The sequence below is a fragment of the Nesoenas mayeri genome (genome assembly GCF_963082525.1).
Source record: "Nesoenas mayeri genome assembly, chromosome: 2".
In the NCBI taxonomy this organism is placed as follows: Eukaryota; Metazoa; Chordata; class Aves; order Columbiformes; family Columbidae; genus Nesoenas; species Nesoenas mayeri.
Window position 1 is genome coordinate 145,770,930 of NC_137543.1, and position 13,586 is coordinate 145,784,515.

The 13,586-nt window shown below is 37.3% G+C and overlaps 1 protein-coding gene across 1 annotated transcript; it reads left to right on the top strand.

Moving 5' to 3' along the window:
* Window positions 1-2,125: 2,125 nt before the first annotated feature.
* On the top strand, window positions 2,126-4,354 carry THNSL1 (threonine synthase like 1; the record flags this gene model as incomplete). Its single annotated transcript, XM_080364218.1, has 1 exon — window positions 2,126-4,354. One exon carries the CDS (start codon window positions 2,126-2,128, stop codon window positions 4,352-4,354), a length of 2,229 nt encoding a protein of 742 aa, XP_080220344.1.
* Between the last annotated feature and the right edge of the window lie 9,232 nt (window positions 4,355-13,586).

Genomic DNA, 13,586 nt, shown 5'->3' on the forward strand with positions numbered 1-13,586 from the left:
ACAGCATGTTCATCATATTACAGCACTGGGTGCCAACACAGGGACTTATTGATTGCAAGCTCATCTTTCCATACAGAAGTGAGCAAATGCAAAGATTTACATTTTTAGAAGTACATTGACTTTGTGACATATGCTAATAGCTTGGTAAAGAGGGCAGAGTGTAAAAGACAGACTGGGGGAAGCAGAGCAGAATCTAGAGCAAGGAGCATCTGGAAGTGAAGAGTCTTGTGGTTTACCCTTACTAAACTTGAGATTCTGTTTCATTTTTGACATTTGTGACCTGTGACTCTGGAGTAATTTGATCTCATGCATACTGATGAGGAACAGCAGAGTCTTAGAGAACTTGTGATAATTCTAAACATGGGTTAATCATTAGTAGGACTTTGGAAGAGGGTGCAGTTCCCGTTTGGTGCTCATTTGCCTTTGCTGCAATTCCAGGCCTCCTCCTGCTCTCCACAGTGACAAAAGGCTGTTTGACTGGAGAGCGTCCAGAGAAATGGCACTGAACAATTGAAGGATTTGGAAACTTAGTCTTTAGTGAATTCCTTTAATTGTTTTATTTAGTCTGGCTTGATTAACATGGGGAAACACATTCTCATTAATTTTTTTTTTTCACTAATAGAAGTAGCTCGTATATAAACTAAAAACCAACCAAACAAACCAACAACAACAACAACCAAACAAAACCACCGAAAAACCCCACCAAAAACAAATTACAAAAATCACGCACACACAAAAACAACCAAACCAAACAAAAAAACAAACACCACTTAAAAGTAAATGCTGGGGTACGAGCAGCTAGATTGAATCTTTAAAATGTAGTTATTAGAAGTTGCTGATTGTCATTTTGGTGACAGGTTACAGTGCCATGAGAAAAGAAAAAAAAAAAGTACAACTTGTAACTTAGTCAACCGTCTCTTTGTACTGTGTACTATAGCAACTAAAAGTAATAATTTCTTTAAAAAATGTTGATTTTTATATATATTGCAAATTATAGATAAATATTTATATTTACAATTGATGAGTAAGTTGAATTTTTACATTAAAATTTCATTAATTTCCTAACAAGAAGTTCAATGTTGCTTTTCTTTAAGCGTTTCTTTGTCATGAACAATGAACAAATAGCAATAACAAAGTGATACTTGTTTGCCTACCTAAAATGAAAAATTACTCTGTAGGGATTTTCTGTGCAAATTTGAGCTGATTTCTGCCTCCCCCCTGCCTTATGGAGATTTTGAGCCCTTTCCCCTTTGCCTTAAACATTATGCATGAATCATGTGCTGCATTTCATGGTAACACTGGTGTTGATTTATCTAAGCAAACAAAATGCCACATTGAGAGCTTCTTGTGCTTAGTCTTTGTTTGAGATCCAACTTTCCTTGTGCCTTTTTTTTTTTTTTTTCCCAGACTAGGTGTCTTCATGACGTCTTCTTTCTTTCTCTCGTGCTATACACAAACTGCACTCACTACAACTCTGGTATAGGAGTTCTTCACAAATCACTTGCTTGGTTTGCCATCCCTTCAGAAGAGAATTGGATGCAACTATTCCAGCCTTGCCGTTGCACAAGTCTGTGAGTTTTCCATGTATTTAAGTCGGTCCTGCATGTTGTTGTTGTTGGTTTTTTTTAGAAAGAAAATATAAGAAATCAAAGGCATCTTGGGAGGTGGGACAAATGCATATTTTCTTAACATTTTGATTACAAAAAGGTAATTTAGTTAATCTTCTTTATTGATAAATGCATACTTAAAAGTAATTCTGACAGAGGAAAAAATAATTGGTTTTGAATTCCTATAAACAATATGATTTGCAAATAGTGTTGTAGTGCGTATCTCTGTTTACCCTGAGGACATGAACTGTTTGAAGCTGGATTTGTCAGTGGAAGCCAGCTGGACCTATTCAAGAGAGGGGAATGAGTCTTGTTCTGAAAAACACTTCCCTGACACTGATGAAGTCGTAACTGAATTTGTGTTTGAATTCTAATTGTTCTAAATTTCATATCCTTTAGCTTTTTTCCCTAGATGTTTGCTGAAGGACTAATTATTGTTCTTCTCTTTTTGAGGCAGGTAAGTGGATTATCAAGTTGGCTTGAAAAAAGAAAATAAAGACAAAACAACCCAGCAGAAGATGTTTCGTGTTTGTCAGTATTGGTCTTTAAGACTAATAACCCAAAACAGTGTTTCAAGCATGTATTTAAAACTCATGCTTTCAAGACCTGTTGCATTTGCACAGATACGGAAGTCATGGTTCTCAAGCCATCCTCTTGTTGGAAGCAAAAATATTATCCTGATGGGACCTCCAGGTGCTGGGAAAACAACGGTTGGGAGAATAGTAGGTCAGAAACTAGATTGCCCTGTCATAGACATAGATGATGATGTCCTTGAAACAACCTGGAATATGAGCGTGTCGGAAAAACTGCAGGATGTTGGTAATGAGCAATTTTTAGAGGAGGAAGGAAAAGCCCTGTTGAAGTTTTCAGCATCTGGAAGTGTCATTTCCCTTACTGGGTCCAATCCAATGCATTCTGCTGGCATGCAGCATATGAAGAAAAACGGAATAGTTGTATATCTGGATGTGCCCACAACAGTCATTATGAGCAGGCTGAAATCAATGAGAGTGGATCGCATTGTGGGCCAGTCTCCTGGTATTTCTCTCAAGGACATACTTCAGTTCAGGAAGCAGTTCTACAAAAGGTGGTACGACATCCGTGTTCTTTGTGGAGGGGATAATGCAGCAGAGGTTGTAGCAGAAAAGGTGCTTGATGCTGTGAAGAGATACCAAAACTCAGAACTGGAAACTTTCATTTCGACTAGGTCTAGTAGGTCTGAAAGGAGTATGGAGAAAAACTCTCATAAATACTTCAGTGACATTGTTATTGAGGGCTTAGCCCCTGATGGAGGACTCTTTGTTCCTGAGAAAGGACTTCCAAAATTCACTGCTGGAGAATGGCAAAGCCTAGTAGAAGCAACTTACATTGAAAGAGCCCAGGTGATATTAGAAGGATGCGTACATCCTGCTGATATTCCTGCTTCTAAGCTGGCAGAAATTATTGAAACTGCTTATGGAGAAAACTTTACTTGTTCTAAAATTGCCCCAGTTAGGCATCTGGCAGGGAATCAGTTTCTCCTTGAATTATTTCATGGACCAACAGCATCGTTTAAAGATTTTGCATTGCAGATGGTGCCACATATATTTGCATACTGCATTCCCAGGAGCTGCAATTACTTGATTCTGGTAGCTACTTCTGGTGATACAGGGAGTGCCGTCCTAGATGGCTTTAGTCGTCTCCATGACACTGACAAACAGAGAATTGCTGTGATGAACTTTTTTCCTGAGGACGGAGTAAGCCCAATTCAAAAATCACAGATGATTGGCTGTCAGAAAGAAAATGCCTGGTCAGTAGGCGTCAAATCTGATTTTGATTTTTGCCAGACAGCTATAAAACAAATCTTTACTAATTCTGATTATACTGGCTTTCTTACGGTAGAATATGGAACAGCTTTAGCTGCAGCAAACTCCATAAACTGGGCACGACTGCTTCCTCAGATAGTTTATCATGCCTCTGCATACCTAGACCTTGTTCATCAAGATATTATTCCTTTCGGAAGCCCTGTAGATGTTTGCATTCCTACAGGAAACTTTGGCAACATACTGGCTGCTTTGTATGCTAAAATGATGGGAATTCCTATTAGAAAATGTATTTGTGCTTCCAATGAAAATAATGTTTTGACTGACTTCATAAGGACAGGTGTTTATGATTTAAGGGGAAGAAAATTAATTCCCACTTTTTCACCAGCAGTAGATATTTTGAAGTCCTCCAATCTTGAGCGCTACTTGCACCTGATTGCAAATGAGGATGGACAATTGGTGACACAGTTATATAAGCAGCTGGAAAAACAGGGCCACTTCCAGCTACGGAAAGATCTACTTGAAAAGCTTCAGCAGGATGTGGTGGCTGGGTGGTGCTCTGAGGAGGAGTGTCTAGCTGCCATTCACTCTGTATACAGTACTACAGGATATATTTTGGATACACACACAGCTGTTGCTAAAGTAGTCGCAGATCGATTACAAGACAGAACTTGCCCAATTATTATTTCATCTACGGCTCATTATTCTAAGTTTGCACCTGCTATCTTGAGGGCCTTGAGGATTGCAGAAATAAAACAGAATCCATTAAGTCAGCTTCACTTGCTGAGTTCTTACAGCCCTCTGCCTCCGGTCCACCGGGGCCTATTAGAGACCCTGAAAAAGAAGGGGAATGAGGATCACCGAGTCTGTGCTGCTGATATGAGTATGCTGATGTCCTGTATAGAAACCTTAATTCAAAATCATTTTATGAAAGTTTTGAGTAATTGATCAGATGTCCACCGTGTCAATTGTGAGACCTTCTTAACAATCTGCATGTTTTAATAAGGTCATGATTCATTTGGCTTGTGTCCAGGCCACAGCATAACAGCCACAGTTTTACACTCAGTTATCAAGTTTTGAATGGTATTTGTAAGTAACAACTGAGAGTTTTTGTAGATGTCATGTAGGGTTGTGTAAAAGATTGGAATACTTTTTTGCAGGTCATGCATAGTAGAGACAGTAATGCTGGCTTTCCATGGTAGTGTTGTCGTCTTCACAAGCCTGAAGCATTCTCTGTGGAAGGAGGAAGATAATGAAGTCTGACTTTTCTGAAACTAATAGCTCTTGTTTTGTTGCGAGAATAATATGATCATTTGGTTAATAGGTGATTAGTTCAACTTTAACTAACCTCACTTAGAGCACTGAAATATGGTAATGTATTATAATGATGTTTGTGTGTTACTAATGAGGGTTGATTTCACTACAAAGTTTGAAGTATACTTGTATTGTTAATCCTTGAACTATTCAGTCTGGTGGTATGTTAGATTCTTGTATAATGTTTTTTATGTATTGTGAAGCCAGCATTTATATAAATCTGGTTATTTTATTTTTTCAGATTTTTCTTTTCTCCCAGATATTTTCCTGTGTAAAATAAAATCCTTAATTTGATATTTTTAATAATTTTTGAGATGTAACTCTTCCTCCAGTGTATTGTAGTCTCTTTCCTAGATCTTTTCTATTTGAATTTACAGCTTTAGAAACCTTTTTAAATGCTATAGAAGAATTTGCTAGTAGTAGCAGCAGTCTCCTTATATAAGAACCACATTTCACTATTTATGTACATTTATTTCTTGTCTTCTGAGCTTTGAGAATGTAAGTTTTATCTTAGAGGTCACACACCTTTCTTATTATAATTACTTCTGTTTTCATATTTTTAAAAAATTACTTTCCTTGATATTCTATTCTAGCTTTGTATTAATTAGTACAAGAAAGAAGCTTCCTGAAGTTCTTGGGATCTCATCAAGGAAAGTGAAGGATGAATTCCAGTGTCTGGTAAGTGTGATAGCATCATAGGCATTAATTGTGTAAGTTAAAACAGATCTGTCTTAGCAATCTGCTTTTGCTAATGACAGGCTGTTTATTGTTTTTTTGCATCAAGAAAAAGTAGAGCAGTTTGCCCTAGGAGATCATGTGGTTATGGACAAACTTATTGTGCTAACTGTAGTTTATATATGGGAAGGACATAAAGTATAACTACATTTCACACTAGTAGAAAAACTAAAATGATGTATTGGCAAGTTTTGAGTGGCATACAGTTACAGAGGAAGAGCTAAGAGCCATCGCATGTGAAGATGTATAGCTATGGGAGGTTGTGCTCCCTGACAGGATTCAAATAGGGAAAGTGTTGGCAAGGGAGGTGGTAATTGACAACATTTTTTGCCTCTTCAAGAGGCAACATCTCCTAGATGTCAGGACTCAGTTGGTAATTTTGAACTGTGCCTGGATTGCCAAGCTTCTTTCACATGTCTGCTTATACTTTTTGCCACATTAGAGGTAAAGAAGACACTGTCTAGCAAACTAATTTTAAAAATTGTCCTTTCTTCCCGTGTAAGGTAAAGGCCCAAGCATGATGTGTGTTTGCTACAGTGAATACATTATACAATAAAATTAAATGTCACTGATAACAAAGCTGTGACACAATAGCTTTCTAGTTTCTGCCATTCTTGGATGCCTTTTCAGGACCTTTCTGGTTTTTTTTCCTCGGCTCAATCCTTGTTCACTATTTCTGCGGTAACTCTGGAAAACAGTTTTTTATTTTTATTTTCACAGAATCATAGAACAGCCCAGGTTGGAATGGACCTCAAAACATCATTTGGTCCAACCTGTTGTGGGAAAGGGAACCTAGATGAGGTTATCTGCCCAGTGATGGGGTCTCTACCATGTCTCTGGGGAGGTTGGCCTAGTGATTGAGTGTTCTTATTGTGAAAAATTTCTTTCGTATGTCAAGATGAAACTGCTTGAGGTGCAACTTGTACCCATTTCCCCTTGTCTCCATGTGGTTCCCTGTGAAGAGCAACCCTCTATCCTCTTTCTAGCTGCCATTAAGTACTGAAAAACTGTGATGGAGTTCCCCCAAACCTCCTGTTCTCTAGGGTGAAAAGACAACTCATTCAGTCTCTCTTCTCATAGGGCAGTGGAATTTCTGTCATTTTCCAGACAAAACATAAGAAAGACCATAAATATGTAATTTAAAAGGAAAAGCAAGGTCTGTAAGAAAAAGCTGCATAAGCATATTGCCAAAAAAGAAGCATTGCATGTGTAGGTGGTAACTGCACAACCACCTTGTATTTCTGTGTGTTTCAGTCTAAATCTCACACTAGTTCCAAGTGGAAAGAGAAATGTAATACTTTCACTGGATGTGCTCAGTCCAAAACCAGAATTCCACATCTTGGAAAAAAACCCAAACCAACCAACAAACAAACCCAAACAAACAAAAACCACCAAACCAACTGCCTGGATTGAGTTACTGGAATAGGAATTGTTTTCAGCATAAGGACTCTGTGAAAATCCTGCAATACATATTTCTGTGGGGCTTAATGCCATTTGACATAATAGGGCAATTTGTCATATGCTGTTACAATACTTTATAGAAATGTCTACAAAGAAGAGCTGTTTTCATAGAAAGTACGCAGAAGAGAAAAGCTGAGATTTTAAAGATTTGGCTAGAAGCCAGCATCTGACCTTGACTTGGCTGATTATTAGATAAACCAGTCAAAACTAAACTAACAGAGAATTTATTTTGGCATGACTCAATATTTCAAAATTCATGGCAGCAACTCAAGCTTGGTTTGAAGGAGAGAGAATCAGTAAAATTCCTATTAGCTATTTTCATTTCATGTGAGCCATTATAACCATTGATATTAATTGAATAAGTAAAAAAATGAGCAGTTGTAGTTAGTTATGGGCTTTCTATGTGAAGTTATGTTTTATAAAGGCAGTGGTTAAAGAGCATGTATGGTATTACTATGTTTCTCAGGATTTCTAAAGGTTTTTACAATAGAGTATTAAATGATTTTTAGACATAATTAATTAATTTTTGGACTTTCTTATAACTTTAGTGGACTATTTTTATGCACCAGATCTGCTTGTGGATTCTAGTAATGGACACTGTAAAATGCCGCAGCAGTATCATGGTCCTGGATGTACACGGTACTTGTGACCCCATGCTGATGCTGTGTGGTGGTAGCTGTAATGTGCAATCTTGTGTTTTGCCTTGTCCTGCTGGGCCTGGAGGGATGGAAAAGAAATGATATCTCCAGTGTATTTGTTATGATAGCTGGCTTCAGAGGGATAGGATAATGATAGAAGCACTCCTTCCAGCTTCCCAGCCTAGTTTTTCTAAATGTCAGTCAGTAAAATACTGTGGTACAACAAACATTGTGCTACTGTGACTGTGCTTTTTCCTCCACTACCAGTATTACGAAAGATTCGAGGGGCATTAATGTTTAAATTGGACACTCATCATTTTTTTGTCTTTTGCAAATGTGCACACTGAAAGTTGTCATGCAATATTTTCTGTTAACTACTTAAGGCAGTTGATGACGCAGAAAAGGAAATCTGTATTGCAATGGTTAGCAGGATTCTTTAAACCATTTAGGCTTGCTCCTGTTTGTCTAAAGATAGGATGTAGCAGTCTAAATCAATGTTAACCGGGTTTACAGAGAGTGTGAGCATGCACACATACATATTTCTACTAGATTTGCTGAGCTGTAGCAATAGCATAGCCTTAGTTTAGCTATTCTTCTTCTGTAAAGATAAATCTTTACTGAACACTAATACTACATGAAAAACCGTAAGGACAAACGTAACAAATATATGGACAAATGTAATGTCTGTATTTACACATTTTATTATAAGAATATTTATATGGAAAATAACTTCATTTGCTTACAGACTTGCCAGCTGCTCGCTACTTGTCTTTAGTCGCAGTCCTGTTTCTCAGGGTGACAGAGACTGATTTGAGGTAAAAGGTGAATGGAGTGCATAGGGATGACTTCAGAAGATAATTCTGTTTTCTTAGTATCTCACAATTTAGGAAGAATAGCTATTTAAGTTTGTGAGGTGATGGGATATTTTAGCAGATGGAAATCTAAAGGGAAGGTTCTTGTTTTTCAAGAGGTCGACTTTGCTCTTTAAGGACATCAAGAACACATGTGGTTATTAAGTATATCATGTTTGGCATGCCTGAAACGTCATTAGTCATTTGTATGCATTATATTTTTTCTAAATAAATACTGTGGGATCAACTGTAGCATTGTCTTTGCAAGTATGTTCTTAAATACCTATCAATGTGATGTAAAGAAAATCCCCTAGAGGAAGTTATTTCAGAATTTGATATTCTTAAATCTTGAAAGAAGTGCTCTGTCCTGTGTTTAATTGAAAGTTAGGTGTATATTAAATGATCTAATAATTAACTTTGAGATTGACAGATGTTAGTGAGATAACTTACATCATCCTGGAAGGAAAGTATGTATAAAAAAATAAACCCACATCAAAAGTATCAAAAGTCTAAACACTCTGTTTACCCTGCACCACAGGCTTAGCTGGTGCTGCATGGGGAGTCTGTATTCTGAATTCACACTTGGTTCAGCGGAGGGATGAACTGGTTGTCTGTTAACAGCTGCAGAGCAACTTTGGTTCACTTGAAATATGAATTCCGGATCATGTGCCTAAAAGTTACTTGAATGGTTGAAACAGCAATAAGAAATGAGTAGTTAATTTCAGTGAATTAATGTGAACCAGCAGTTAATTCTGAACATATATTAGCAACTTGGGAAGGATTTAAATGTTACTGTGTTGTTGTTGTGTTTTTTTTTTTTTTATAGTAGTCATAAATGTACTCAGCTCACTTACCAGAAGTGGGAAGCTGTTTCTCCAACTATTTTTCAGAATGCAGTGATCTAAAGGCATCAGTCTTAGTCTAGATATAACTTCCCTAGATATAACACCCTAGATATAACTTCCGAAGGTCTCCAGGCGAGGAGATGGATCTAAGCTGTTTCTGCCTTTTGCTCAGGAAGACATTATTCCCTGGTAGCAGTTCAAGATGGACTGTGGCTACTTGCTTGACAGCAGAGGAAATAGTGTGATGGGAAAGTCGTTCAGCAGAACTAAGAAAGCACTTGATTTACTTGCTTATGTACAATATCTTATAAAATTTAACCAAGTAGAGCCACCACAGTGCTACATAGGAACAGCTATATAGCACAGGAATTGTTGGTCTAGCCTTTTATTTAGATATTTCATCACTGGTATTTGGAATACCTTTAGATTTTCAAATAGTTTATTTCAGATAAGTTATTGGTATAGGAACATGCAAAGTTTCAGCCCCAAATTTAAAATTTGCTGTGACACTAATTGAGTCCAAACCTGAACAGTCTTAAAGCATAAATCTGAAAGGACAGCTGTGACTCAACAGATTTGTTATGGGAGTTCACACAGTATTTGGCTCTTAACAGTGACCTTGTTAGGAACACAGAAGAAAATAGAATAATGACTGATGAAATCTATGGATGCCACAAAACCTAAATACAAAGAAGCCCCTTAAACAGAGTAAGATGAATTACTTAGTTGGGAGCTGTAAGCAGTCTGCATTTCACTGTGGTCTGAAGTAGACCCATGTCTGTAGGAGCAGAGGTTTGAGGGCATCCTTACCAAACAGAGCAATGCTGACTTTGAACAGTGTTTAGAGATGATATGCATGCTCAACTGAACATGGATTTTCAGCATGCTTTGTGGCCAAAAGGACCGGTCTGATCCTCAGGCTTAGAAATGCAAATAATACTGTCAGGGAAGTAATATTGCTGTCTATATTTGGCTTTGGTGTAACCTTTTAGAAGCGTGCTATGCCTAACTACTATACAATAGTCAAAATTTCCAGTAATGCTGAAAAATTGGACAGAAAAGAGTTGTGAGAGGAATAAAAGGATTAAAGAGAAGCATTGACATGAGAGTTTCAATAAGCAGAAGCTACTTAGTTTAGTGAAAGGAGAGTGAGCCTGGAAGAACCATCTTTGGAGCAAAAATTTGGTCAGTTCCATCTAGCAGAGAAGGAGTGATTCAGTGATTCTAACTAAGAAGCTGGACATGTTAGAGGAAGAGATAAAGGCATGTAACAGAATGGTAAAGGTTTCTCTAGTCTGGATGTATTAGATGATTTCCTGAAAAGATGGGATTTGATAGAGGACTAATTCACATAAGTCAGATCCATGTTATGCAGGAGGTCAAACTAAGTAATCCCAGCAGTCCTGTTTGGCCGCCCCAGGAGTGACTTGCATGCTAACACAAGTCTGAGCAGTATTTCACAGAGCTTTAAGTGCTAGAGATGGTGAACTCATTTCAGTTATATATATGCTATATATGCTATAGCACTGTCAGTACACAGAACAAGTTGTGCATTAAACAGGCTACTGGGTATGTTTGGCCTTGTTCTTTCTGTCTCTAGAGGATTGCAAATGGACTACTAATGCACGCCCTGACTTGACTCATGGCTATTAGGATGTGGTTCATTAGTTTTAAATTTCATTATACAATATGTGTTGTGATGGTTTGGGCAACATATACTTTCATTATGAAAATGAGGTGAACATACACAGTAGGAAAGTGCCTATGCAAATATCAACTGCATTGAATGTAGCTAATTATTTTTTTTCTGAGCTTTTAAAAGTCACAGATCTTTTAAAATTTATTAGATGCTTTTTGACCCCTTCTTTCCAGTATCATCTACCTAACATTTCTCTCTGCTTTGATGAGCAAGTTGTGATCCAATGGCCATTTTCAATTCATTTTGAGCTCATAGTAAGATCTATATAAGAAAAAATGAAAAATCCAATGTTTCCTTTTTATAGTTAAATGCAACGTTTTATATACCAACCAAAGACACTCCGTAGAGTGTAGAGAAGCTGAAGTGTGCTCATAGGGTTCTGCTCCAGAAACATATTTTGATAAAAATGTATTTTCTATGCATTTGAGATTCGCTAAATTCACTAATTCACTAAAATATATCTAAATAGAGTAGGAATTGAGTGGACTTTTTTTACTAAGTACATGTAGCAATCTGGTTCTATTTAAAATGCTAATAAATGCATCTGATCTTCTAATGAAACTAGTGCTCCCTGCATAATTAATTAGCATTAAATACAGATGGGGACGGGAAAGCCATATTCACAGTCGTTTTCATTTAGAATGGTTAATAAAATATTACAATAGAGTTCTGAAGAGTCACACATGAATAGCTCATTTCTGCAAAAGCAGTATTTTGCAGGTAAAAATTTAGTTGAAATTACCTCGAATAGTTGTTACATACAGCTTGTAACCACAAGATGGCATTCCGAACAGAAGTTTGCTAGACATGATAATTTCTTGCAGTTTTTGGAGGGCTCTAAATGAAAGGCTATCGTAAGCATTTGTAATGTTATATGAGCTTTTAATATTTTCATTCTTATAAAATGTAATTAACAGAAATTTAAGAAACATTAATGATAATTATCTTAATACTCATTGGTATGTGTCATACCCAGAAATATGTGATGGTTTCAGGTTAGAGAAACACCACATTAATTCATGGCATTATATGCTGCTGGAGACTTTTCAACTGTAGATCTTGAATCAATGTTGCTTTAATATAACAATCTAAAATAACTTCCCCTCAATTATGTAATATCTAAATAAAGAGCACAAATAACACCATGGTCTTCTGCAAAAAACAAGTGTTTGGGGTTGTGAATATGATGCAGCATATGGAGCTTGTAGTGAGTTTTGGGACAAAGAAGAGCGGATAACAGTATTTGCAGAGAAAAAAAAAAAACAGTATGAATAATATGTCTTGCTGTGCAGGGGAGGATTTTTCATAGCTTTATGTTAAAATGACCAAGTGATGTATTTTCAAACGCCTGTCATCCAGGTTGATAACAGAGGCTGCAGGCAGTCCTGCTTTCTTCCTGTCTTTATATTTTTTCAGTTTCTTGTGATCTTTGCTTGCTAAAATCAAATACCTTGTTATTCCCTTTCCTTAAAAACAAGCATGAAGGGAGCATAGTACAACCTACTAAACCAATACAAGGGTGCTAGACTTTATATAACACAGACATGCATATTATACTTTTTTTTCCCCCCCGTGGTTACAGTCCTGATCTTACTTTGCTTATTTTTGCTGACTCTATCAGATCAGACCTGAGTAATCATATTCCATTCTAGCTAGTGCCCTAGTTGCGTTTCGGTTTGAAAAAAAAAGACATTACCTTAGGTTTGTGCATAAACTGGCATCCAGTGTAAGTTGTGGAATTTTTTTCAAGTCTATCTCAAGTTAACAGAAATGATTATGATAGGCTATTTTTTAAATTATTGTTTTGTGGTAGCAAAACTTCCATGGCATCTTTTCTAATACATGTGCACATTTCCTGCTAATCTTTCTGCTGCGTGCGCTGCCCACCACTGATGCCTCAGCCCTCTGGTTTTGGTTCCTGTCCTTTAACGCAGCTGAGAGGACAGAGCAGTGGCTGCATCCGCCACTGACACTAATGACAGCCTTTGCGGAGTCAGTGGGTACTACACTGAGATTAAGCAGATGTTATTTTTCCTTACATGCTGTTATACCTTTATCGTCTGTCAACGGTGGCTGTGCAAAACAGAGCTTGTCAGTCAAAAAGCTTTCAGAACGACCAGGTTGGTAGAACCTACGTGCTGGTTGAACTTGGTGGTACAAGGACTGCAGAAGCAAACCTTCTGAGTTAATAGTATCTCATGCTGACTACCAGCAAAATTTGAGGGTCTGAACATCTCCCACTTGCTGCCAATTATAAAGAAGTGTGGTGAAGTGAAAATGAGTATTTCAAAGGTATGGAAATGTCAGTACAAAGAAAGTTATACATAATGATTATGAAATGTTGTTGAGGAAGTAAAAGATTTGTTGCTGTTACCTTTGAAGTTGTTACACACTGAATTTTATTTGTAGTAATTAGGTGTAGCATTAGGTGATGTATAGGGACAGGATTCCACTGAGAAGAGCAAGAAGCCAGTCCCAGGGAGGAGGTTTAAAAACAGAAAAACAAATGTAGTGAGGAAAGAAACCTCCTCTGCTCTCAAGGGCTACTGGCTGGCATGTGGAGTGGGCTTATCCTGAAGGATAGTCTGTAAGTAGAAACATACACAGCTGAACAAGTGAGGTGGGTTATTCAGGGCA